Source organism: Primulina tabacum, unplaced genomic scaffold (genome assembly GCF_025594145.1).
Source record: "Primulina tabacum isolate GXHZ01 unplaced genomic scaffold, ASM2559414v2 Contig499, whole genome shotgun sequence".
Lineage (NCBI taxonomy): Eukaryota > Viridiplantae > Streptophyta > Magnoliopsida > Lamiales > Gesneriaceae > Primulina > Primulina tabacum.
Genome location: NW_027459763.1, coordinates 3,281 through 27,819, shown reverse-complemented (window position 1 = coordinate 27,819; position 24,539 = coordinate 3,281). Strand labels below are relative to the sequence as shown.

Below are 24,539 nucleotides of genomic sequence, written 5' to 3'. Positions count from 1 at the left end.
AAATGATCTTGTAAGTTGGCTTGAATTGAAATTTGATTAGTTTATGAGTCAAAATTTGTTCATTAATGTAATAACTTGTCTTCCTTTGTATCTCATAACATAGTATTGAATATTATCCATACGTTTGAAAACATGGCAGCACTCAGGCGAAAAAATGATTCCAAATACGGACAATGACAAATTATTTTAGTAATTCCTACTTTTAATAAACAGATAATCAAAATCTATTTTGGTCAGACTTATTGGACAAACATGCCCTAAACCATATATTACTTATGATAACATAATGCATGTTTGCATATATTTATACAGGCTAGAAAGGCATTCAGAAAAGTCTGGTGAAGTTGCAAGCCCTCGTTCGAGGGGTTATCGTCCGAAGACAAGCACGCTTAGCCTTGCAATGCATGCACGCACGCACGCACTTGCCCAGTGCACCTCACTGTTCACGCTCGAAAGCTTCTGTTAAACGACTAGTCGAATATAGCCTAAATGGGAGCAATTCATGGTATTTTTCGATTTCAAGAAAATTCAATGTTAAGTGTTGTACAATTATTCCAAGGAAATGGGAATCATGCTGGCTGCGGATCAACTTTTGAAAACTAGATAGATATCGAGCACGTAATTAAACAAGAATAAATGTTATAAAATATTTTGAAATATATTTGTACAGATGGATTTATTTATATATTTCGAGCATGTTTTAGTTTGATATTGAGCTTGAATAATGTTGGAGCTTGTTTTAGTTTGATATTTCGGAGTATATATCACCAAATAAATCATTTACTCTTGCTAATATACTATCCTCCAAAAATTAGATTTACTAGTGTTGATCCATTATATATAATTTCAAAAATATCATACTCGGCTCAAAACCAAAACGTACGTAGTAAACTAATTTTGAGTATGATTCAAACTATTTTCACCGTAACAATTTATATTATAACAAAAAATATATTATTTAATGCTCGTGGCCACATTAATCGCTATGTGGGTTAGATGAAATATTTTCTTTAGTCTTACTTTATAGATTTTCAAATATATTTATTGAAAATATCTATAATTTTCGCAGTGATAAAGATGCAATTAGTAAAAATAAATTACATAAAAACCAAACAGAAAATATTCATATCCAATATTTCAATATAATATAAGATGTTTCTGGGGAAAAAAAATAAAAAAAGAGAGGCAATAGACTCTGGACAATCACGAATCCAACTAAATTACCAACGACTATAAGAAATAAGTGGAAGTAAACCAATATCTTCCGACGGTGGCTAAAATATAGCTAGAAATTGTGTTAGTCTTTTTATCATGTATATGCAGATTAGAAATATTGAGAGATTGAGGACTTGATCCTGTAGAATACAGGATAGTTGGCATTATCCATTTTCTCCAGTAACCCTTCCTACTCACCTATTCTACCTGCAAGAGTAAGAAAAAAAATCGCCTAGATGAGTTAGAGACCACCACAAACTCTGAAAAGCAGCCTAAAATATAGAGTTGTTGTGTTCAAAGTCCCCACCTATGATAATAGTATCGCTAGAAACTACGTGTTTGTCTTTTCATCATGTATATGCAGACTAGAAATATTGAGAGAATGAGGACTTGATCCGGTAGGAAACATGATGGTTGGAATTATCCATTTTCTCCAGTTACCCTTCCTCCTCACCTTTCCTCCCTGCAAGAGTAAGAAAAAAATCGCCTAGATAAGTTAGAAAGCACCGATGCTCTATCTAAAGTGCATGTTGTGGGATGAAATGTCTACAAAATACCCAAAGGATATATAGATATATAGAACAAGACGGATGAGAAAGCTGAAAAGGGGATATTAACAGATTTTGCTCATAAGTTAATCTAATTTTTGGAGGATAGTATATAATGGATAAATACTAGTAAATCTAATTTTTGGAGGATAGTATATTAGCAAGAGTATATGATTTATTTGGGTGATATATTCTCCGAAATATCAAACTAAAACATGCTCCCACATTATTCTTATACTCAAAAATATCAAACTAAAACATGCTCGAAATATATAAATAAATCCATCTGTATAATATATTTCAAAATATTTTATAACATTTTATTCTTGTTTAATTATGTGCTCGATATCTATCTAGTTTTCAAAAGTTGATCCGCAGCCAGCATGATTCCCATTTCCTTGGCATAATTGTACAACACTTAACATTGAATTATCTAGAAATCGAAAAATACCATGGATTGCCCCAATTTAGGCTATCTTCGATTAGTTTCAATTTGAGTAAAAAAATAAAAAACATATAATACATAAATTACATTTGAATTAATACAAAAATTAAATAAATTCAAAATTGAATTAAATGAATTGATATAATCAATGCAAACAATAATTAAAGTGATCATTTATTACAGTACACACACATATAATTAATTTTGATATCCTGCACACCTACCGTACACACTTTTGTGAGCACCGACGAGGTGTCACTCATCTATTGGATGTGATGAAATATAGAAAAATTACACATCGAATGGATGAGTGACACCTCATCGGTGCTCACAGAGGTGTGCACGTAGGTGTGCAGGATATCAAAATTATATATATATATATATAACATTGTAATCATTTGTGTTTAAAATTTATTTATACAGTTTGTAATAAAAATTAAATATATCATAGTAACACAAATCATATCACAAATTAAATTGATTGATATAATCAATGTAAAAATTTTTAATTTAGTTTATATTTTCAATAAAGTTTAGTTTCAATTTGAATAAAAATATATTATATAAATTATATTTGAATTAATATAAAAATGAATTAAATTCAAATTTGAACTAAATGAATTGATATAATCAATACAAACAATAATTGAAATTATCATTTATTGTAGTACATATATTTCAATATTAATGATATATCTTTTCTTTTTTAGAAATAACATTTTGACGGAAATTAATATTTTTGGCAAAATATTAGAGTACTTGGTAAAAGGACATCGTAAAATGCACAATTGTATTTTAAAAAAACCACTAAAGAACCAGTTGTTTCCTCGTTCAATGATTTTACTTCTTAACCTATATTGCTCATTAAAGAAATTGAGGACTTGATCATGTAGAATACAAGAAGGTTGGCATTATCCATTTCTCCAATTACCCTTCCTCCTCACCTTTTCTCCCTGCAAGAGTAAGAAAAAAAATCGCCTAGATGAGTTAGAAACCACCAATACTCTATCTAAAGTGCATGTCGTGGGATGAAATGTCTACAAAATACCCAAAGGATAACAAGTCTATAGATATATAGAACAAGTCGCATGAGAAAGCTGAAAAGGGGATATTAACAGATTTTGCTCATAAGTTAATCGCATATTCACTTGTTTTTTCAGTAAAATTTTGGACTACACTACTAGTAAAAGATTTACTATAAGAAAAGTGGTATTGCGAAGATCAAATATGCGATACATTTCACCTGTATTTCCACCACATTCGAAGCTCGCAAAGCATCCAATATAAGTTGGACATTGTCTGTCAGCTCCCTAATCTGAAAAATTGAGAATGTATAATATTAGTATTCATAGTTAAGTCTCATCGTAATAGGTGGCAAATCATTTAAAAAGTTTGATATGATCAGCCATAAAATATCCAGCTGCCTCTGTGACTATGATAAGAGGTTAAATGGCAGCACTAACAGTCGATTTGGTGTTTCAAATCATGGCAGGCAAGATTTTCAGCCAGAGATGATTTTGATCCGATCAGGCATCTCCAAATTCCACTCCAAAGACAACTTACATGAATAACTAACCCGTCCAAGCTACTTCATTCTCAAAATAGTATCATTGTTACCTAATGAAACCAACTAAAAAGAGTGTACCATGATTCTAATGTGCATTCTTGGTCATACAAATTTACCATTTCCATATCAATAAATCTTCTGATAAACTCAAGCGTATTACAGTTAGATATCAATTGTCATTTTATTTCATCCAAGAATAATCTAACAAAACCGAAACATTTCAAAATTCTTAACCTATATTGCTCACTAAATTCCAATTAAAGAATCAAGCTTTTGATATTTTCAACTTTCTGATCTAGAGCCTCAAAATTTCTCTTCTATGTACCAACAATCAAAAAGAATCGCAAGTTTAAGTTTAGATAAATGGATAAAGAATAAGCATAAGCAGGAAATTTTTCATTAATTTGACCGACTTACTTTCTTAAAGCTTGCTATTAAGTTTATGGGAACCCATCCATCCACATCCATTTTCTGGCGCAAATATGTGTCCTTCACCAAATTATCATCACTGCAAGATACATGTGAAAATCCAAGCGTTGATACCATGCGCAAATAGACAGCAATGAGCGGATGAATCATTTAGTATGCATAACAAAAATAACATACCAAAAATAATAATCTATCTGTTTCACAATTTTGGAAGGCAAGTGAGGATCAGGTATGGGAGACGACATTGGTGCATATGGAAACATAGGCATGTGCCCGGGTGAACCTGGGTGGGGTCCAAGAGCAAAATACGTAAAAGATGAAGCATCTGCAAATTGAAACAAAATATAATTAGCACGCAAGATAATCTACAGAAGCAAGTATCTCAAAGCAGCAAACCTCACCATTGTAGAACACTGGGGGACCATAGGGCCGCGCACCCACAGGGGAGGTGGAGGAATAAAAGGAGCACTTGAAACTGGACCACGTATGAAGGGCCGAGAGGCGACACTCTGCTGGGGTGCAAGGTTTACTCTGCTGCCAAAAGATTGATGGTTATAGCTCCAATCATCAATCCAACGTTCCTGGTATCGTTTGCTACCATGGCCATGATTAGAAGAACCATTCCCTTGAAGTTGCGGTCCACTGTTGTTCCTTCTAAAAGGACCACGCGGATGGTGTGGCTCATGCCCACTGTGAGATCCTCCTCTCTGTCCAACATCCCAACGTGTGTTGTCCCTAGGAGATACCCCCGAAGAGATGCTGGACTTCACTGGCTTAAAAGGAGACGCTTCAACCACAGAACTGTGTGAATTTGGTGCTTGAGAAAAGCTGCCGTTGGCTGTTATGTTTCTGTGACTTGTCCTGTCACCACCTAGCTCCGGAGAACACTGGCGGATAGGAGATTCATGGTTCGAAGCTGAATTTGTTGCTACTTCCTGTGAAGACCAAGAGTCAACTGACGTCCCCTATTATTCACAAAAAGAAAATTTCGTAAGGAAAGCAGTCTAACTTGTACGAAAACTTGATCATCGAGTTCATAATAGCACTAGAAGCATATATAATAAAACCCAAGCAACTAAGAACATCAGATAAATTGAACAGGTAGATTAAAAGGGCCAAAATATAGAGAACAACAATGACAGAAATAATAAACCTGTGACAGAATGATTGGTTCGTGAGAGAGTTCTTCAAGAGAATCAGTCGAACTCGAAGAAGCCTTCGTGGAAGCACGAGCTGATTTGGAGAAATCAGGCCAAGATGCTGTCCCCATCAAAGCACCAACCTGCGGAGCAACACCATTAGCAGGATTGTTCCAAACACACTTCTTGGTTACACCAACATTCTCACTTCCCTCAGCCTGACCATCCTCGGCCAAGAAACTAGCAGGTGGTGCGATTAATTGGTTTAGGAAAATTTCAGAAGGCAAAACGTGCTTCTGATCAGAGATACTCGAACATGAACAAGGCGACGCGAGCCGTGAATGGCGATCAATAACAGAATTTACAGATTGAACAGAGGCGGAGGAGTCAGAAGCAGTAGCCATTGCAGAAAACAAAAAAATAGGTCAGGCAACTGAACATCAAACCCACCAACACAATCGAATCGATTAAAGAAAACCCAAAAATTCCCACTCGAAATCGAAATCGCCTATCTCCGCCCGTTTTCTTGTTCGGAAGCAAATAAAAGTGCAGTGTTCTAGTCTCCCCGCATATATATAGAGCAATGAAGCGGGGAATTAGTTTCCTACGACAAATATAATTACAGCTCGGATTTAATTAGGATATACGTATTTAGTATCAAGATAAAAAGATAAAGGTTAATTTTATTTATTTATATATCGGAACAAATAATATTTTATATCTCGAAAAAAAAACAAAGAAGTAAATAATCGATATTTAAAATCCGATATCTTTTATTATAAAACAAAGCCTATGTTTTTAAAAATCGAAAAATCTTTAATGATTTATAAGGTGATTTATATCAAGTTTTACTTTTAAAATTTTGACATATGATGATATAATTTATCTCCAAATTATCATTAAGAAGATCTTATCTTTGTATTTCAAATTGTTTCACATTAACTTTTTGCTAGAAAATTTTGATAGAATTAAATAAACTCAAATACAAGATTAGATAAGAAAAACAAAAACTTACTCTAAAATTACTAAAAAATAAATAATCTAAATAAGAATAAAATATTTACTATTGTCATATTAATTTTTTCCTAAAAAAATAGCCGATTTATCTTTAATACCATACTTTAAATAAATAATAATTAATGTATAACATAACTATACTTTCAAAAATATAGATAAGGATTGGATGTTCAAAATTTGAAAATATGGTGAGAATAAGAACATGAGTGTTACTTCTGTTCTTAGATAATATAGAGATTATAATTTGCTTTAATCATTCTAAATCAATTGACAAAAATATTCTTTTAATTAAATAAAAATCATGATAGAAATCTACGTTAAACTAAATAGATTTTTTTTGTCAATTGACATGTAATAATTGTTCTAAATAATTTATGTACTAATTGATTCAAGCCCAAAAATTATTAGAAAAAATTGGCTCTACAAGTATTTGTCACTAGTTCAACCCTAAGAATTATTATTATGGTCTGATTCATCTATGCACTGCTATCTAGAATATAGAGGTGATTTCAACATGTTCAAGAGTTGATTTTTGTCGTATAAGATTATTCATGGTACACACGTAGCATTTTGTTCTAAAATCACTTATTTTTTTGTGTTCCTGTTGATGATTGTATCTAATATTATTCTATCACATCTCATGCACATGTAAACGCCACAACATAACGAACTCTTATATCAACTAACAAACTTCGTATTTGCTCTTATTTTATGAAAATGGCAAAACCGATTTTTTAAGAGTGCATTTTATGTCATTATAAACTCATTTAAGTGTTCAATTTTCTATATAAGAAGAAATATCAAAGACATGTTTTCAGAAGTCCTCAATAAGCTCATCCATTTAAAAATTTAGCGGTGGTAATATTTTTATTAAATATTGTTATTTGTCCCGGAATCATGAAATACAAAACCTAAAGTGCCTCTTAAAACAAAATATAAACCGTACCGTTATCATAGCACAATTTTAGTACAAGGAAATGAATCCCTCTCTCTGTATTCTTAGGTAAATGAAAATGTTCTTTGTTTATGGAAAATCAATTTAAAATAGGAAAGGTTCAAAGTATATTCTAAGGGTGTGTTTGGTTGAGTGGATTAAACAATGATAATTAATAGTCAAACACTTATCCAATTTGGTTAAAATTTTAAGATGTTTTAATAATCATTTTGATCCGATTTAAGATCCAATTTTTTAGATAACTATTTGATTATTAATCTAACAAATCAAGTGAGATACACTATCAAAACTTAATAAATTACATTTTTCTCCTCTTATTTCTTAGAGTGTTAAGTTATTTATTGAATAAAGAGTGAGTCTTATGTGAGACCGTCTCACGGATCTTAATCTGTGAGACGGGTCAACCCTACTCATATTCACAATAAAAGTAATACTCTTAGCATAAAAATAATACTTTTTCATGGATGACCCAAATAGAGATCCGTCTCAAAAATACGACCCATGAGACCGTCTCACACAAGTTTTTGCCTTGAATAAAAAATTTATTTTAGAATGTTGTACGTTAGATGTCGATCCTGATATTTAATATATCATTATTATTTAATTTGATTTAAACTTTAAAAAATATAAGATATATTTTATTTTGAAAAAAATAATTTATTTGTATATATTTTAATAAATAATAAAAACTAAATTTTAATGTTGGTTATGCTTATCAATAATATTTTTATTTTTATTATATTTAATTTTATGATATTTACACATATTAATTCAAGATTATTAATATCGTCATTATTAACATTATTATTATTATTATCTAATATTATGTATTGCTTTGAGCACAACAAATAAGTAAACTTAACAAGGGTATAATATTAAATTTATTAATACGCAAAAACTTGTGTGAGACGGTCTCACGGGTCGTATTTGTGAGACGGATCTCTTATTTGGGTTACCCATGAAAAAGTATTACTTTTTATGCTAAGAGTATTACTTTTTATTGTGAATATGGGTAGAGTTGACCCGTCTCACGGATTATGATCCGTGGGACGGTCTCACATGAGACTCACTCAATATTTAAAAGCTAATCACATATTCAAAATGTTGAACCAAACAATCTTAATAGTATCACATAATGTTTGATTATCTATAGCATAATTAATCATTTATTTATCTCATCACTTGTACCAAACACCCCTAATAGAATAAGAAAACATGAAATGAAATAAATATTTTAAAGATTCGTCTTGTCTTATTAACCAGTTGAAATCGACTACTGTGTTAGATCTATTGTCCCTACTAATGCACTAGCACATTATAATCGGTTGGGAGAATTCAGAATCGATTGGGCAATATCTTTGTTAGATGACTTCCGAAGAAGTTTTTTTGTTTGAAAACCTCTTTCTCCAAATCCACTAAGATTGGACGTTGATGCAGGATTTGATGTATCCTGGAACCAGTTCGACGTTGGTGCAGTAGTTGGTGATCCACAGGGTGTTTTAGACTGTTCAAACAGTAATTCAACGGTCAAGATGATATTTAAGTTCTAGAAGTTCAACCACTTATTGATTCGGCGGATTTCCTATGACAACAGAATCTTTAGGCCCCAAAATTCACAAGCACCTAAACTGACTAGAAAAATTTCACCAGGCGGGCCTACTCCAAATCTCCAGAAACTATACCAAAAGCAATCATGCCAATGTTCTAGCTATACACATATATGGAACAAAAATAATACCAGAAAACAGCAAAAATCAACGAAGATTGTTTTGCGCAACCGCTTGGCACAGTTCATCCTCGTAGAATAGGGCTCTATTAGAAGCCAAGGATTTGCAGACAGGTTTCGGCAAAAAGGATGGCACCAAACATTTTGAAGAAAATGGGGATTCTTGGAAGAGAACAGCTGCAATTTGGCGCATCTCAGTGCATTTTAGACGAGAAGGGGGACGAGGGCCATGCTTAGGTGCCTTGGGTGAGTGAGGACTGCCAATCCACACTCCTTTTCCACCTCCCTTGCTGCAAATGGTTCCAATATGTTTCAACATTTTTTGTTTGTAGTAGACTTCTTAAGTACAAACAACATATTGGAACCATTTGGTTTGAGTGGTTGTAGATTCAATTTCTTGATTTTGGTTTGATCGTACGCTTCTAATGCAGGTGGGTTATCACGATTCAAGGGGTTTGGTGGTTTCACCCACCCCATAATTATAATGTGTTTTTTCCTTAACATTGATTTGTTCTCCCGTGGTTTTTATTGTTTTAGGGTTTAGGTTTTTGCTATGTCCCGCAAATTGGGGTTTTCAGCATATTTGGGGATTTAGAACATTTAAAGAAATTATAATTTTAGGCTATGTTTGGACCTTGGGTGACAGAGAATGTGAAGAAAACCATCATTCATACTGAGAACCCCAAGGATGCAGTTTTCATTTTCTTTGTGATTGTGTGGTGTAGGATTTTGGATGTGAATTTTGTGCTGTATAGGTTTTTGGAGTTGATTAAAGGTGATTTTTCAATCACCTTATGATTATTTTTTTCAGAAACGTCTCACGCAGCGACTACCGAATTTTAGAGGGATGTTGATCTTTAGTAGTACTTTCTCTCGAATTATTCTTTATGCTAATGAAGGAGCTGTCCCTGCTATGCAGTTGGTACCATATTGGGAGCAATGACTGGAGCGCTTATTGGCCAAGAGACAGAAAGTGGATTTGTTAGAGGGGCTTCGGTTGGTGCCATATCCGGTGCTGTTTACTCCATCGAAGTCTTTGAATCATCACTTCTTTTGTGGCAGTCCGATGAATCTGGGATACAGTGTCTCCTGTATTTGGTAAGTCTTATCTATTGAATGGATTAATAATCTTGAGTCAATACTATTCAATTGCAGACGTGATAATTCTGGCATTCAATCTTCGAGATTTATAGCATGTTTAGTAATCTGATTGAGTTTGGAGCTAATAATCTGACTGTACAGATTGATGTGATAGTGAGCCTTCTAAGTGGCAGACTTGTCCGCGAGCGTATTGGTCCAGCTATGCTAAGTGCCGTGCAAAGTCAGGTATTATGCTGCTCGATTGCTTTTCTTGAAATAGGGATGACAGTATTTTTACTTTTTTGACTTACGAAATTTTCTTCGTTAATCAGATGGGAGCTGTAGAAACAACATTTGAAGACGTTCCCGACATTTTTGACACTGGCGGGGCAAATGGTTTGTTAGTAGACACAGTTGAAAAGTTCCCAAAGATAAGGGTTGCAAGAGACGACATTGTTGATACTTCCGGAGAGGGAGTCTCTTGTTCTGTTTGCCTTCAGGTACTGTTCTAATTTCTTTCCCTTTTTATCTGTCTCTTGTTAGATAAACTACATCAGTGCACCTTGACTTTTGGCCTATATAGTGACATTTATGAAATTTGCGTAATTTCTATGACAAAGCAATTACGCATACGACACATCCTACATCTACACTCGTTGTGGGTATTCATTTATATCCACCTAATTTCAGAAGAGGCCATTGTAATTATTCAAGTGTTGGCCAAAGTTTGAGCTCTTTGTATATAGACTTCTTTTATCGACAAGTTGAACTGATTTAGAAGAATCTGTCCCATGCTTTTAAATATACGCAGGACTTTCAGCTAGGGGAGACCGTGCGAAGTTTACCTCATTGTCACCACTTGTTTCATCTACCTTGCATCGACTCTTGGCCGGTGAGACACGGTTCTTGCCCGTTGTGTAGAAGAGTATTTTGATGCTCTTTTTGTACGGCGAGAAACACCAGCTTGATGATATCCTCTTACTCGTATACGGCCTCTCTATTTGTTCAATAAATCCGTAGTTTTAGATTGGCTAGGTGCAGCTCTATGTATGTAGTTTCTGAGCAACATCTTTCGTGTTCGGTCTCTGCGCTTGATCACGATTTTGTAAAGAAAATTTTGAGGTGTGGTTTGTATTCCCTCACAGATCCTACGTACACACAATGTTTGTTTGCTATTAGTATTTTCTTTATCATCACTAGTTGTGTTGTTACATGGCATTGTATCGTATCCATCTTGTATGACGTGGATAATTTGACTATTCCTATAAATCATCGTAAATTATGCAAATTAGTACAGGCGCATAATATATTTTCATTCTTATTCATTTATAAATATTGTTCCATAGTTTATTTATCAATAAAGTTCAATTTTTCTTGCTTGATTTTCACTTCATTCACAACCATGCTTTGCACTTTCTAACCATTTTAATTTTAACGCTCATCTGGTGTAACTCTTTGTTCTTGTTTTTTTTTAAAAAAAAAATCTATTAAGTGTAAGTATTTTAATTTATAACATCGGATTTCAGATTATCTTTTATGACAATCGAAATCACCTGTTTACCATGTAATGAAAAAAATCTCTCACAGTCCAATGGCTAACAAGAAAGTGAGCAATCAAACTACCATTTCAATTCAATCATATGAAAAATTTGAGAATTCTAAAATTGGCTACAAGTCCGTGAGAAAGCTAGTTTTTTTAAAGAACTTTCCTAAGCTAAAGAGATAAAATGAAAGTACTTTTTTATGATATATCAATGAGAATGGAGAGTCCTCCTCCCAATCCATACATACATGATCGATAGAATACTACGTAAGTAGGACAGTCAACTTTATACTGTTTACTTTTTGGATTTGAAAAAGAATGCATTATCATTCATTTTGCAATAATTTCTTTAAAAAAAGTATATTCATCTTATTAGCGGTTCTTTTTTTTTTTTTTTTTCAAGGAATCGAAAATAAAAATTAGGAGAAAATTATCTCAACTACATTTTCTGAACCAAAACAAATTAAGGCTCGGCTGAGCAAATATTTTTAGTATTTTACAAATAAAAAATAAAAGCATGTGTTTGGATAAATTTTTTGTGAAATATTTTTAAAAAGGTGTTCTACAAAGAACAATTGAGAGTTTTTTTTTTATATTTTTAGAAATAAAGGTAACGATAAAAATCGAAACATACTACTTTTTAATTATAAAAACGATTTTAAAATATATGTCCAAATGCATATTTGTTCTTAAAACAACTTCAAATCTTTATGGTATCGAGACGTTGAAATTATTTTTACTTTTCACAAAATATTGCATAGTTACGCAATTACTTCTGTATGAAGGTCCAAAATACATGTCATTGATAAGACCAAAACTAATTCAATCTTTTCAAAAAAAATAATAATAATAATTCAATCTTTACAAAAAAAATTCGGTATTGTTAGCAATTTATTTGAAGTTATACTAAAGTAAAATTTTAAATATTTAGTCGATCAAAACTCAAAATGTAACAAGTTAATAGATCGAAAAGTTTATTTTTTCCCTACAAAAAAAATGACCGATTTCAAACTTTAAAATCTTTCTTGATTCAAATTTCAGTTCCATACCTGAAATATGAACTAAGAACCACCGTGAAATCCAAAACAAACGTGTTTAGCAAGGGCAATATAGGTATTTCGCGAGAGATACACGACAAAAGACCCAAACAATTCATCCATGCACGATGATAGAAGAACATGCTACCCACTCAACTCATTCCCCTCTCTACTCTTGAATAGTCCCAACATTTAACAATTCTTAAATCTCAAAGCCGACAGCCAAAATGGGTTTCATTACAGGAAACGGAAAAAACCTCTATCTCGAATCGTCGTGAAAAAACTTTTCCAACGATCATCATCCGATCACGAAAGCGATTCTAGTATTGTGATTGTGCACAACAACAACAAAAGGAAGATTCAGCAATGAAATAAGCAACATCTTGTATGAAGAGACTATGGGTACAGATTTCTTGTCAAGAGAAGATATGGTTGTCTTACTTATTCGCGCGCAAACATATATAGAGAGAATTTTGTTAGAAAAGACGAAAATGATCTTGTAAGTTGGCTTGAATTGAAATTTGATTATTTTATGAGTCAAAATTTGTTCTTAATGTAATAACTTGTCTTCCTTTGTATCTCATAACATAGTATTGAATATTATCCATACGTTTGAAAACATGGCAGCACTCAGGCGAAAAATGATTCCAAATACGGACAATGACAAATTATTTTAGTAATTCCTACTTTTAATAAACAGATAATCAAAATCTATTTTGGTCAGACTTATTGGACAAACATGCCCTAAACCATATATTACTTATGATAACATAATGCATGTTTGCATATATTTATACAGGCTAGAAAGGCATTCAGAAAAGTCTGGTGAAGTTGCAAGCCCTCGTTCGAGGGGTTATCGTCCGAAGACAAGCACGCTTAGCCTTGCAATGCATGCACGCACGCACGCACTTGCCCAGTGCACCTCACTGTTCACGCTCGAAAGCTTCTGTTAAACGACTAGTCGAATATAGCCTAAATGGGAGCAATTCATGGTATTTTTCGATTTCAAGAAAATTCAATGTTAAGTGTTGTACAATTATTCCAAGGAAATGGGAATCATGCTGGCTGCGGATCAACTTTTGAAAACTAGATAGATATCGAGCACGTAATTAAACAAGAATAAATGTTATAAAATATTTTGAAATATATTTGTACAGATGGATTTATTTATATATTTCGAGCATGTTTTAGTTTGATATTGAGCTTGAATAATGTTGGAGCTTGTTTTAGTTTGATATTTCGGAGTATATATCACCAAATAAATCATTTACTCTTGCTAATATACTATCCTCCAAAAATTAGATTTACTAGTGTTGATCCATTATATATTAATTTCAAAAATATCATACTCGGCTCAAAACCAAAACGTACGTAGTAAACTAATTTTGAGTATGATTCAAACTATTTTCACCGTAACAATTTATATTATAACAAAAATATATTATTTAATGCTCGTGGCCACACATTAATCGCTATGTGGGTTAGATGAAATATTTTCTTTAGTCTTACTTTATAGATTTTCAAATATTTTATTGAAAATACTATAATTTTCGCAGTGATAAAGATGCAATTAGTAAAAATAAATCACATAAAAACCAAACAGAAAATATTCATATCCAATATTTCATATAATATAAGATGTTTCTGGGGAAAAAAAATAAAAAAAAAGAGAGGCAATAGACTCTGGACAATCACGAATCCAACTAAATTACCAACGACTATAAGAAATAAGTGGAAGTAAACCAATATCTTCCGACGGTGGCTAAAATATAGCTAGAAATTGTGTTAGTCTTTTTATCATGTATATGCAGATTAGAAATATTGAGAGATTGAGGACTTGATCCTGTAGAATACAGGATAGTTGGCATTATCCATTTTCTCCAGTAACCCTTCCTACTCACCTATTCTACCTGCAAGAGTAAGAAAAAAAATCGCCTAGATGAGTTAGAGACCACCACAAACTCTGAAAAGCAGCCTAAAATATAGAGTTGTTGTGTGTTCAAAGTCCCCACCTATGATAATAGTATCGCTAGAAACTACGTGTTTGTCTTTTCATCATGTATATGCAGACTAGAAATATTGAGAGAATGAGGACTTGATCCGGTAGGAAACATGATGGTTGGAATTATCCATTTTCTCCAGTTACCCTTCCTCCTCACCTTTCCTCCCTGCAAGAGTAAGAAAAAAATCGCCTAGATAAGTTAGAAAGCACCGATGCTCTATCTAAAGTGCATGTTGTGGGATGAAATGTCTACAAAATACCCAAAGGATATATAGATATATAGAACAAGACGGATGAGAAAGCTGAAAAGGGGATATTAACAGATTTTGCTCATAAGTTAATCTAATTTTTGGAGGATAGTATATAATGGATAAATACTAGTAAATCTAATTTTTGGAGGATAGTATATTAGCAAGAGTATATGATTTATTTGGGTGATATATTCCGAAATATCAAACTAAAACATGCTCCCACATTATTCTTATACTCAAAAATATCAAACTAAAACATGCTCGAAATATATAAATAAATCCATCTGTATAAATATATTTCAAAATATTTTATAACATTTTATTCTTGTTTAATTATGTGCTCGATATCTATCTAGTTTTCAAAAGTTGATCCGCAGCCAGCATGATTCCCATTTCCTTGGCATAATTGTACAACACTTAACATTGAATTATCTAGAAATCGAAAAATACCATGGATTGCCCCAATTTAGGCTATCTTCGATTAGTTTCAATTTGAGTAAAAAAATAAAAAACATATAATACATAAATTACATTTGAATTAATACAAAAATTAAATAAATTCAAAATTGAATTAAATGAATTGATATAATCAATGCAAACAATAATTAAAGTGATCATTTATTACAGTACACACATATAATTAATTTTGATATCCTGCACACCTACCGTACACACTTTTGTGAGCACCGACGAGGTGTCACTCATCTATTGGATGTGATGAAATATAGAAAAATTACACATCGAATGGATGAGTGACACCTCATCGGTGCTCACAGAGGTGTGCACGTAGGTGTGCAGGATATCAAAATTATATATATATATATAACATTGTAATCATTTGTGTTTAAAATTTATTTATACAGTTTGTAATAAAAATTAATATATCATAGTAACACAAATCATATCACAAATTAAATTGATTGATATAATCAATGTAAAAATTTTTAATTTAGTTTATATTTTCAATAAAGTTTAGTTTCAATTTGAATAAAAAATATATAATATATAAATTATATTTGAATTAATATAAAAATGAATTAAATTCAAATTTGAACTAAATGAATTGATATAATCAATACAAACAATAATTGAAATTATCATTTATTGTAGTACATATATTTCAATATTAATGATATATCTTTTCTTTTTTAGAAATAACATTTTGACGGAAAATTAATATTTTTGGCAAAATATTAGAGTACTTGGTAAAAGGACATCGTAAAATGCACAATTGTATTTTAAAAAAACCACTAAAGAACCAGTTGTTTCCTCGTTCAATGATTTTACTTCTTAACCTATATTGCTCATTAAAGAAATTGAGGACTTGATCATGTAGAATACAAGAAGGTTGGCATTATCCATTTTCTCCAATTACCCTTCCTCCTCACCTTTTCTCCCTGCAAGAGTAAGAAAAAAAATCGCCTAGATGAGTTAGAAACCACCAATACTCTATCTAAAGTGCATGTCGTGGGATGAAATGTCTACAAAATACCCAAAGGATAACAAGTCTATAGATATATAGAACAAGTCGCATGAGAAAGCTGAAAAGGGGATATTAACAGATTTTGCTCATAAGTTAATCGCATATTCACTTGTTTTTTCAGTAAAATTTTGGACTACACTACTAGTAAAAGATTTACTATAAGAAAAGTGGTATTGCGAAGATCAAATATGCGATACATTTCACCTGTATTTCCACCACATTCGAAGCTCGCAAAGCATCCAATATAAGTTGGACATTGTCTGTCAGCTCCCTAATCTGAAAAATTGAGAATGTATAATATTAGTTTAGTTAAGTCTCATCGTAATAGGTGGCAAATCATTTAAAAAGTTTGATATGATCAGCCATAAAATATCCAGCTGCCTCTGTGACTATGATAAGAGGTTAAATGGCAGCACTAACAGTCGATTTGGTGTTTCAAATCATGGCAGGCAAGATTTTCAGCCAGAGATGATTTTGATCCGATCAGGCATCTCCAAATTCCACTCCAAAGACAACTTACATGAATAACTAACCCGTCCAAGCTACTTCATTCTCAAAATAGTATCATTGTTACCTAATGAAACCAACTAAAAAGAGTGTACCATGATTCTAATGTGCATTCTTGGTCATACAAATTTACCATTTCCATATCAATATAAATCTTCTGATAAACTCAAGCGTATTACAGTTAGATATCAATTGTCATTTTATTTCATCCAAGAATAATCTAACAAAACCGAAACATTTCAAAATTCTTAACCTATATTGCTCACTAAATTCCAATTAAAGAATCAAGCTTTTGATATTTTCAACTTTCTGATCTAGAGCCTCAAAATTTCTCTTCTATGTACCAACAATCAAAAAAGAATCGCAAGTTTAAGTTTAGATAAAATGGATAAAGAAATAAGCATAAGCAGGAAATTTTTCATTAATTTGACCGACTTACTTTCTTAAAGCTTGCTATTAAGTTTATGGGAACCCATCCATCCACATCCATTTTCTGGCGCAAATATGTGTCCTTCACCAAATTATCATCACTGCAAGATACATGTGAAAATCCAAGCGTTGATACCATGCGCAAATAGACAGCAATGAGCGGATGAATCATTTAGTATGCATAACAAAATAACATACCAAAAAATAATCTATCTGTTTCACAATTTTGGAAGGCAAGTGAGGATCAGGTATGGGAGACGACATTGGTGCATATGGAAACATAGGCATGTGCCCGGGTGAACCTGGGTGGGGTCCAAGAGCAAAATACGTAAAAGATGAAGCATCTGCAAATTGAAACAAAATATAATTAGCACGCAAGATAATCTACAGAAGCAAGTATCTCAAAGCAGCAAACCTCACCATTGTAGAACACTGGGGGACCATAGGGCCGCGCACCCACAGGGGGAGGTGGAGGAATAAAAGGAGCACTTGAAACTGGACCACGTATGAAGGGCCGAGAGGCGACACTCTGCTGGGGTGCAAGGTTTACTCTGCTGCCAAAAGATTGATGGTTATAGCTCCAATCATCAATCCAACGTTCCTGGTATCGTTTGCTACCATGGCCATGATTAGAAGAACCATTCCCTTGAAGTTGCGGTCCACTGTTGTTCCTTCTAAAAGGACCACGCGGATGGTGTGGCTCATGCCCACTGTGAGATCCTCCTCTCTGTCCAACATCCCAACGTGTGTTGTCCCTAGGAGATACCCCCGAAGAGATGCTTCTTCACTGGCTTAAAAGGAGACGCTTCAACCACAGAACTGTGTGAATTTGGTGCTTGAGAAAAGCTGCCGTTGGCTGTTATGTTTCTGTGACTTGTCCTGTCACCACCTAGCTCCGGAGAACACTGGCGGATAGGAGATTCATGGTTCGAAGCTGAATTTGTTGCTACTTCCTGTGAAGACCAAGAGTCAACTGACGTCCCCTATTATTCACAAAAAGAAAATTTCGTAAGGAAAGCAGTCTAACTTGTACGAAAACTTGATCATCGAGTTCATAATAGCACTAGAAGCATATATAATAAAACCCAAGCAACTAAGAACATCAGATAAATTGAACAGGTAGATTAAAAGGGCCAAAATATAGAGAACAACAATGACAGAAATAATAAACCTGTGACAGAATGATTGGTTCGTGAGAGAGTTCTTCAAGAGAATCAGTCGAACTCGAAGAAGCCTTCGTGGAAGCACGAGCTGATTTGGAGAAATCAGGCCAAGATGCTGTCCCCATCAAAGCACCAACCTGCGGAGCAACACCATTAGCAGGATTGTTCCAAACACACTTCTTGGTTACACCAACATTCTCACTTCCCTCAGCCTGACCATCCTCGGCCAAGAAACTAGCAGGTGGTGCGATTAATTGGTTTAGGAAAATTTCAGAAGGCAAAACGTGCTTCTGATCAGAGATACTCGAACATGAACAAGGCGACGCGAGCCGTGAATGGCGATCAATAACAGAATTTACAGATTGAACAGAGGCGGAGGAGTCAGAAGCAGTAGCCATTGCAGAAAACAAAAAAATAGGTCAGGCAACTGAACATCAAACCCACCAACACAATCGAATCGATTAAAGAAAACCCAAAAATTCCCACTCGAAATCGAAATCGCCTATCTCCGCCCGTTTTCTTGTTCGGAAGCAAATAAAAGTGCAGTGTTCTAGTCTCCCCGCATATATATAGAGCAATGAAGCGGGGAATTAGTTTCCTACGACAAATATAATTACAGCTCGGATTTAATTAGGATATACGTATTTAGTATCAAGATAAAAAGATAAAGGTTAATTTTATTTATTTATATATCGGAACAAATAATATTTTATATCTCGAAAAAAAAAACAAAGAAGTAAAATAATCGATATTTAAAATCCGATATCTTTTATTTATAAAAACAAAGCCTATGTTTTTAAAAATCGAAAAATCTTTAATGATTTATAAGGTGATTTATATCAAGTTTTACTTTTAAAATTTTGACATATGGTGATGATATAATTTATCTCCAAATTATCATTAAGAAGATCTTATCTTTGTATTTCAAATTGTTTCACATTAACTTTTTGCTAGAAAATTTTGATAGAATTAAATAAAACTCAAATACAAGATTAGATAAGAAAAACAAAAAACTTACTCTAAAATTACTAAAAAATAAATAATCTAAATAAGAATAAAATATTTACTATTGTCATATTAATTTTTTCCTAAAAAAATAGCCGATTTATCTTTAATACCATACTTTAAATAAATAATAATTAATGTATAACATAACTATACTTTCAAAAATAAGATAAGGATTGGATGTTCAAAATTTGAAAATATGGTGAGAATAAGAACATGAGTGTTACTTCTGTTCTTAGATAATATAGAGATTATAATTTGCTTTAATCATTCTAAATCAATTGACAAAAATATTCTTTTAATTAAATAAAAATCATGATAGAAATCTACGTTAAACTAAATAGATTTTTTTGTCAATTGACATGTAATAATTGTTCTAAATAATTTATGTACTAATTGATTCAAGCCCAAAAAATTATTAGAAAAAATTGGCTCTACAAGTATTTGTCACTAGTTCAACCCTAAGAATTATTATTATGGTCTGATTCATCTATGCACTGCTATCTAGAATATAGAGGTGATTTCAACATGTTCAAGAGTTGATTTTTGTCGTATAAGATTATTCATGGTACACACGTAGCATTTTGTTCTAAATATCACTTATTTTTTTGTGTTCCTGTTGATGATTGTATCTAATATTATTCTATCACATCTCATGCACATGTAAACGCCACAACATAACGAACTCTTATATCAACTAACAAATACTTCGTATTTGCTCTTATTTTATGAAAATGGCAAAACCGATTTTTTATAAGAGTGCATTTTATGTCATTATAAACTCATTTAAGTGTTCAATTTTCTATATAAGAAGAAATATCAAAGACATGTTTTCAGAAGTCCTCAATAAGCTCATCCATTTAAAAATTTAGCGGTGGTAATATTTTTATTAAATATTGTATATTTGTCCCGGAATCATGAAATACAAAACCTAAAGTGCCTCTTAAAACAAAATATAAACCGTACCGTTATCATAGCACAATTTTAGTACAAGGAAATGAATCCCTCTCTCTGTATTCTTAGGTAAATGAAAATGTTCTTTGTTTATGGAAAATCAATTTAAAATAGGAAAGGTTCAAAGTATATTCTAAGGGTGTGTTTGGTTGAGTGGATTAAACAATGATAGATTAATAGTCAAACACTTATCCAATATTTGGTTAAAATTTTAAGATGTTTTAATAATCATTTTGATCCGATTTAAGATCCAATTTTTTAGATAACTATTTGATTATTAATCTAACAAATCAAGTGAGATACACTATCAAAACTTAATAAATTACATTTTTCTCCTCTTATTTCTTAGAGTGTTAAGTTATTTATTGAATAAAGAGTGAGTCTTATGTGAGACCGTCTCACGGATCTTAATCTGTGAGACGGGTCAACCCTACTCATATTCACAATAAAAGTAATACTCTTAGCATAAAAAATAATACTTTTTCATGGATGACCCAAATAGAGATCCGTCTCAAAAATACGACCCATGAGACCGTCTCACACAAGTTTTTGCCTTGAATAAAAAATTTATTTTAGAATGTTGTACGTTAGATGTCGATCCTGATATTTAATATATATCATTATTATTTAATTTGATTTAAACTTTAAAAAATATAAAGATATATTTTTATTTTGAAAAAAATAATTTATTTGTATATATTTTAATAAAATAATAAAAACTAAATTTTAATGTTGGTTATGCTTATCAATAATATTTTTATTTTTTATATTTAATTTTATGATATTTACACATATTAATTCAAAGATTATTAATATCGTCATTATTAACATTATTATTATTATCTAATATTATGTATTGCTTTGAGCACAACAAATAAGTAAACTTAACAAGGGTATAATATTAAATTTATTAATACGCAAAAACTTGTGTGAGACGGTCTCACGGGTCGTATTTGTGAGACGGATCTCTTATTTGGGTTACCCATGAAAAAGTATTACTTTTTATGCTAAGAGTATTACTTTTTATTGTGAATATGGGTAGAGTTGACCCGTCTCACGGATTATGATCCGTGGGACGGTCTCACATGAGACTCACTCAATATTTAAAAGCTAATCACATATTCAAAATGTTGAACCAAACAATCTTAATAGTATCACATAATGTTTGATTATCTATAGCATAATTAATCATTTATTTATCTCATCACTTGTACCAAACACACCCTAATAGAATAAGAAAACATGAAATGAAATAAATATTTTAAAGATTCGTCTTGTCTTATTAACCAGTTGAAATCGACTACTGTGTTAGATCTATTGTCCCTACTAATGCACTAGCACATTATAATCGGTTGGGAGAATTCAGAATCGATTGGGCAATATCTTTGTTAGATGACTTCCGAAGAAGTTTTTTTGTTTGAAAACCTCTTTCTCCAAATCCACTAAGATTGGACGTTGATGCAGGATTTGATGTATCCTGGAACCAGTTCGACGTTGGTGCAGTAGTTGGTGATCCACAGGGTGTTTTAGACTGTTCAAACAGTAATTCAACGGTCAAGATGATATTTAAGTTCTAGAAGTTCAACCACTTATTGATTCGGCGGATTTCCTATGACAGAATCTTTAGGCCCCAAAATTCACAAGCACCTAAACTGACTAGAAAAATTTCACCAGGCGGGCCTACTCCAAATCTCCAGAAACTATACCAAAAGCAATCATGCCAATGTTCTAGCTATACACATATATGGAACAAAAATAATACCAGAAAACAGCAAAAATCAACGAAGATTGTTTTGCGCAACCGCTTGGCACAGTTCATCCTCGTAGAATAGGGCTCTATTAGAAGCCAAGGATTTGCAGACAGGTTTCGGCAAAAAGGATGGCACCAAACATTTTGAAGAAAATGGGGATTCTTGGAAGAGAACAGCTGCAATTTGGCGCATCTCAGTGCATTTTAGACGAGAAGGGGGACGAGGGCCATGCTTAGGTGCCTTGGGTGAGTGAGGACTGCCAATCCACACTCCTTTTCCACCTCCCTTGCTGCAAATGGTTCCAATATGTTTCAACATTTTTTGTTTGTAGTAGACTTCTTAAGTACAAACAACATATTGGAACCATTTGGTTTGAGTGGTTGTAGATTCAATTTCTTGATTTTGGTTTGATCGTACGCTTCTAATGCAGGTGGGTTATCACGATTCAAGGGGTTTGGTGGTTTCACCCACCCCATAATTATAATGTGTTTTTTCCTTAACATTGATTTGTTCTCCCGTGGTTTTTATTGTTTTAGGGTTTAGGTTTTTGCTATGTCCCGCAAATTGGGGGTTTTCAGCATATTTGGGGATTTAGAACATTTAAAGAAATTATAATTTTAGGCTATGTTTGGACCTTGGGTGACAGAGAATGTGAAGAAAACCATCATTCATACTGAGAACCCCAAGGATGCAGTTTTCATTTTCTTTGTGATTGTGTGGTGTAGGATTTTGGATGTGAATTTTGTGCTGTATAGGTTTTTGGAGTTGATTAAAGGTGATTTTTCAATCACCTTATGATTATTTTTTTCAGAAACGTCTCACGCAGCGACTACCGAATTTTAGAGGGATGTTGATCTTTAGTAGTACTTTCTCTCGAATTATTCTTTATGCTAATGAAGGAGCTGTCCCTGCTATGCAGTTGGTACCATATTGGGAGCAATGACTGGAGCGCTTATTGGCCAAGAGACAGAAAGTGGATTTGTTAGAGGGGCTTCGGTTGGTGCCATATCCGGTGCTGTTTACTCCATCGAAGTCTTTGAATCATCACTTCTTTTGTGGCAGTCCGATGAATCTGGGATACAGTGTCTCCTGTATTTGGTAAGTCTTATCTATTGAATGGATTAATAATCTTGAGTCAATACTATTCAATTGCAGACGTGATAATTCTGGCATTCAATCTTCGAGATTTATAGCATGTTTAGTAATCTGATTGAGTTTGGAGCTATAATCTGACTGTACAGATTGATGTGATAGTGAGCCTTCTAAGTGGCAGACTTGTCCGCGAGCGTATTGGTCCAGCTATGCTAAGTGCCGTGCAAAGTCAGGTATTATGCTGCTCGATTGCTTTTTTTGAAATAGGGATGACAGTATTTTTACTTTTTTGACTTACGAAATTTTCTTCGTTAATCAGATGGGAGCTGTAGAAACAACATTTGAAGACGTTCCCGACATTTTTGACACTGGCGGGGCAAATGGTTTGTTAGTAGACACAGTTGAAAAGTTCCCAAAGATAAGGGTTGCAAAGACGACATTGTTGATACTTCCGGAGAGGGAGTCTCTTGTTCTGTTTGCCTTCAGGTACTGTTCTAATTTCTTTCCCTTTTTATCTGTCTCTTGTTAGATAAACTACATCAGTGCACCTTGACTTTTGGCCTATATAGTGACATTTATGAAATTTGCGTAATTTCTATGACAAAGCAATTACGCATACGACATCCTACATCTACACTCGTTGTGGGTATTCATTTATATCCACCTAATTTCAGAAGAGGCCATTGTAATTATTCAAGTGTTGGCCAAAGTTTGAGCTCTTTGTATATAGACTTCTTTTATCGACAAGTTGAACTGATTTAGAAGAATCTGTCCATGCTTTTAAATATACGCAGGACTTTCAGCTAGGGGAGACCGTGCGAAGTTTACCTCATTGTCACCACTTGTTTCATCTACCTTGCATCGACTCTTGGCTGGTGAGACACGGTTCTTGCCCGTTGTGTAGAAGAGTATTTTGATGCTCTTTTTGTACGGCGAGAAACACCAGCTTGATGATCCTCTTACTCGTATACGGCCTCTCTATTTGTTCAATAAATCCGTAGTTTTAGATTGGCTAGGTGCAGCTCTATGTATGTAGTTTCTGAGCAACATCTTTCGTGTTCGGTCTCTGCGCTTGATCACGATTTTGTAAAGAAAATTTTGAGGTGTGGTTTGTATTCCCTCACAGATCCTACGTACACACAATGTTTGTTTGCTATTAGTATTTTCTTTATCATCACTAGTTGTGTTGTTACATGGCATT

The 24,539-nt window shown here is 33.1% G+C and overlaps 5 protein-coding genes and 1 pseudogene across 5 annotated transcripts; 2 read left to right on the top strand and 4 right to left on the bottom strand.

Annotated features, from left to right (window-relative positions):
* Positions 1–3,119: 3,119 nt before the first annotated feature.
* LOC142534408 (la-related protein 1C-like) lies at positions 3,120–5,747 on the bottom strand. Its single transcript, XM_075641280.1, has 6 exons — positions 5,358–5,747; positions 4,617–5,169; positions 4,382–4,529; positions 4,193–4,283; positions 3,452–3,523; positions 3,120–3,161 (listed from the first exon to the last, which is right to left on the bottom strand). Exons 1-6 carry the CDS (start codon positions 5,745–5,747, stop codon positions 3,120–3,122), a joined length of 1,296 nt encoding a protein of 431 aa, XP_075497395.1.
* Positions 5,748–9,069: 3,322 nt separating this feature from the next.
* Positions 9,070–9,518, bottom strand: LOC142534407 (F-box protein At4g35930-like). The gene is made up of 2 exons (XM_075641278.1): positions 9,394–9,518; positions 9,070–9,331 (listed from the first exon to the last, which is right to left on the bottom strand). The coding sequence occupies exons 1-2, from the start codon at positions 9,516–9,518 to the stop codon at positions 9,070–9,072; spliced, it is 387 nt and encodes a 128-aa protein (XP_075497393.1).
* A 101-nt stretch (positions 9,519–9,619) lies between these two features.
* LOC142534418 (NEP1-interacting protein 1-like) lies at positions 9,620–11,314 on the top strand. The gene is made up of 3 exons (XM_075641290.1): positions 9,620–10,367; positions 10,454–10,621; positions 10,933–11,314. Exons 1-3 carry the CDS (start codon positions 10,236–10,238, stop codon positions 11,053–11,055), a joined length of 423 nt encoding a protein of 140 aa, XP_075497405.1. The 5' UTR covers positions 9,620–10,235; the 3' UTR covers positions 11,056–11,314.
* A 3,423-nt stretch (positions 11,315–14,737) lies between these two features.
* Positions 14,738–18,934, bottom strand: LOC142534406 (la-related protein 1C-like). The gene is made up of 7 exons (XM_075641277.1): positions 18,545–18,934; positions 18,280–18,356; positions 17,794–18,155; positions 17,573–17,717; positions 17,384–17,477; positions 16,642–16,713; positions 14,738–14,869 (listed from the first exon to the last, which is right to left on the bottom strand). Exons 1-7 carry the CDS (start codon positions 18,932–18,934, stop codon positions 14,738–14,740), a joined length of 1,272 nt encoding a protein of 423 aa, XP_075497392.1.
* A 3,339-nt stretch (positions 18,935–22,273) lies between these two features.
* On the bottom strand, positions 22,274–22,722 carry LOC142534405 (F-box protein At4g35930-like). The gene is made up of 2 exons (XM_075641276.1): positions 22,598–22,722; positions 22,274–22,535 (listed from the first exon to the last, which is right to left on the bottom strand). Exons 1-2 carry the CDS (start codon positions 22,720–22,722, stop codon positions 22,274–22,276), a joined length of 387 nt encoding a protein of 128 aa, XP_075497391.1.
* Positions 22,723–22,870: 148 nt separating this feature from the next.
* On the top strand, positions 22,871–24,300 carry LOC142534421 (NEP1-interacting protein-like 1; annotated as a pseudogene).
* Positions 24,301–24,539: the final 239 nt, after the last annotated feature.

What these genes read in the sequence shown, in the direction of transcription:
- LOC142534408 (XM_075641280.1), bottom strand. Translation starts at nt 5,747, where the DNA reads ATGGCTACTGCTTCTGACTCCTCCGCCTCTGTTCAATCTGTAAATTCT. An exon ending in CGGCCCTATGGTCCCCCAGT is followed by an intron (nt 4,530 to 4,616) that starts GTTCTACAATGG and finishes TTCAATTTGCAG; the next exon opens with ATGCTTCATCTTTTACGTAT. An exon ending in CAGATAGATTATTATTTTTG is followed by an intron (nt 4,284 to 4,381) that starts GTATGTTATTTT and finishes TGTATCTTGCAG; the next exon opens with TGATGATAATTTGGTGAAGG.
- LOC142534407 (XM_075641278.1), bottom strand. Translation starts at nt 9,518, where the DNA reads ATGGGGTGGGTGAAACCACCAAACCCCTTGAATCGTGATAACCCACCT. An exon ending in CCAAATGGTTCCAATATGTT is followed by an intron (nt 9,332 to 9,393) that starts GTTTGTACTTAA and finishes AACCATTTGCAG; the next exon opens with CAAGGGAGGTGGAAAAGGAG.
- LOC142534418 (XM_075641290.1), top strand. Translation starts at nt 10,236, where the DNA reads ATGTTTAGTAATCTGATTGAGTTTGGAGCTAATAATCTGACTGTACAG. An exon ending in TAAGTGCCGTGCAAAGTCAG is followed by an intron (nt 10,368 to 10,453) that starts GTATTATGCTGC and finishes TTCGTTAATCAG; the next exon opens with ATGGGAGCTGTAGAAACAAC. An exon ending in CTTGTTCTGTTTGCCTTCAG is followed by an intron (nt 10,622 to 10,932) that starts GTACTGTTCTAA and finishes AAATATACGCAG; the next exon opens with GACTTTCAGCTAGGGGAGAC.
- LOC142534406 (XM_075641277.1), bottom strand. Translation starts at nt 18,934, where the DNA reads ATGGCTACTGCTTCTGACTCCTCCGCCTCTGTTCAATCTGTAAATTCT. An exon ending in TCCCCCAGTGTTCTACAATG is followed by an intron (nt 17,718 to 17,793) that starts GTGAGGTTTGCT and finishes TTCAATTTGCAG; the next exon opens with ATGCTTCATCTTTTACGTAT. An exon ending in CGAATGTGGTGGAAATACAG is followed by an intron (nt 14,870 to 16,641) that starts GTGAAATGTATC and finishes TTACTCTTGCAG; the next exon opens with GGAGGAAAGGTGAGGAGGAA.
- LOC142534405 (XM_075641276.1), bottom strand. Translation starts at nt 22,722, where the DNA reads ATGGGGTGGGTGAAACCACCAAACCCCTTGAATCGTGATAACCCACCT. An exon ending in CCAAATGGTTCCAATATGTT is followed by an intron (nt 22,536 to 22,597) that starts GTTTGTACTTAA and finishes AACCATTTGCAG; the next exon opens with CAAGGGAGGTGGAAAAGGAG.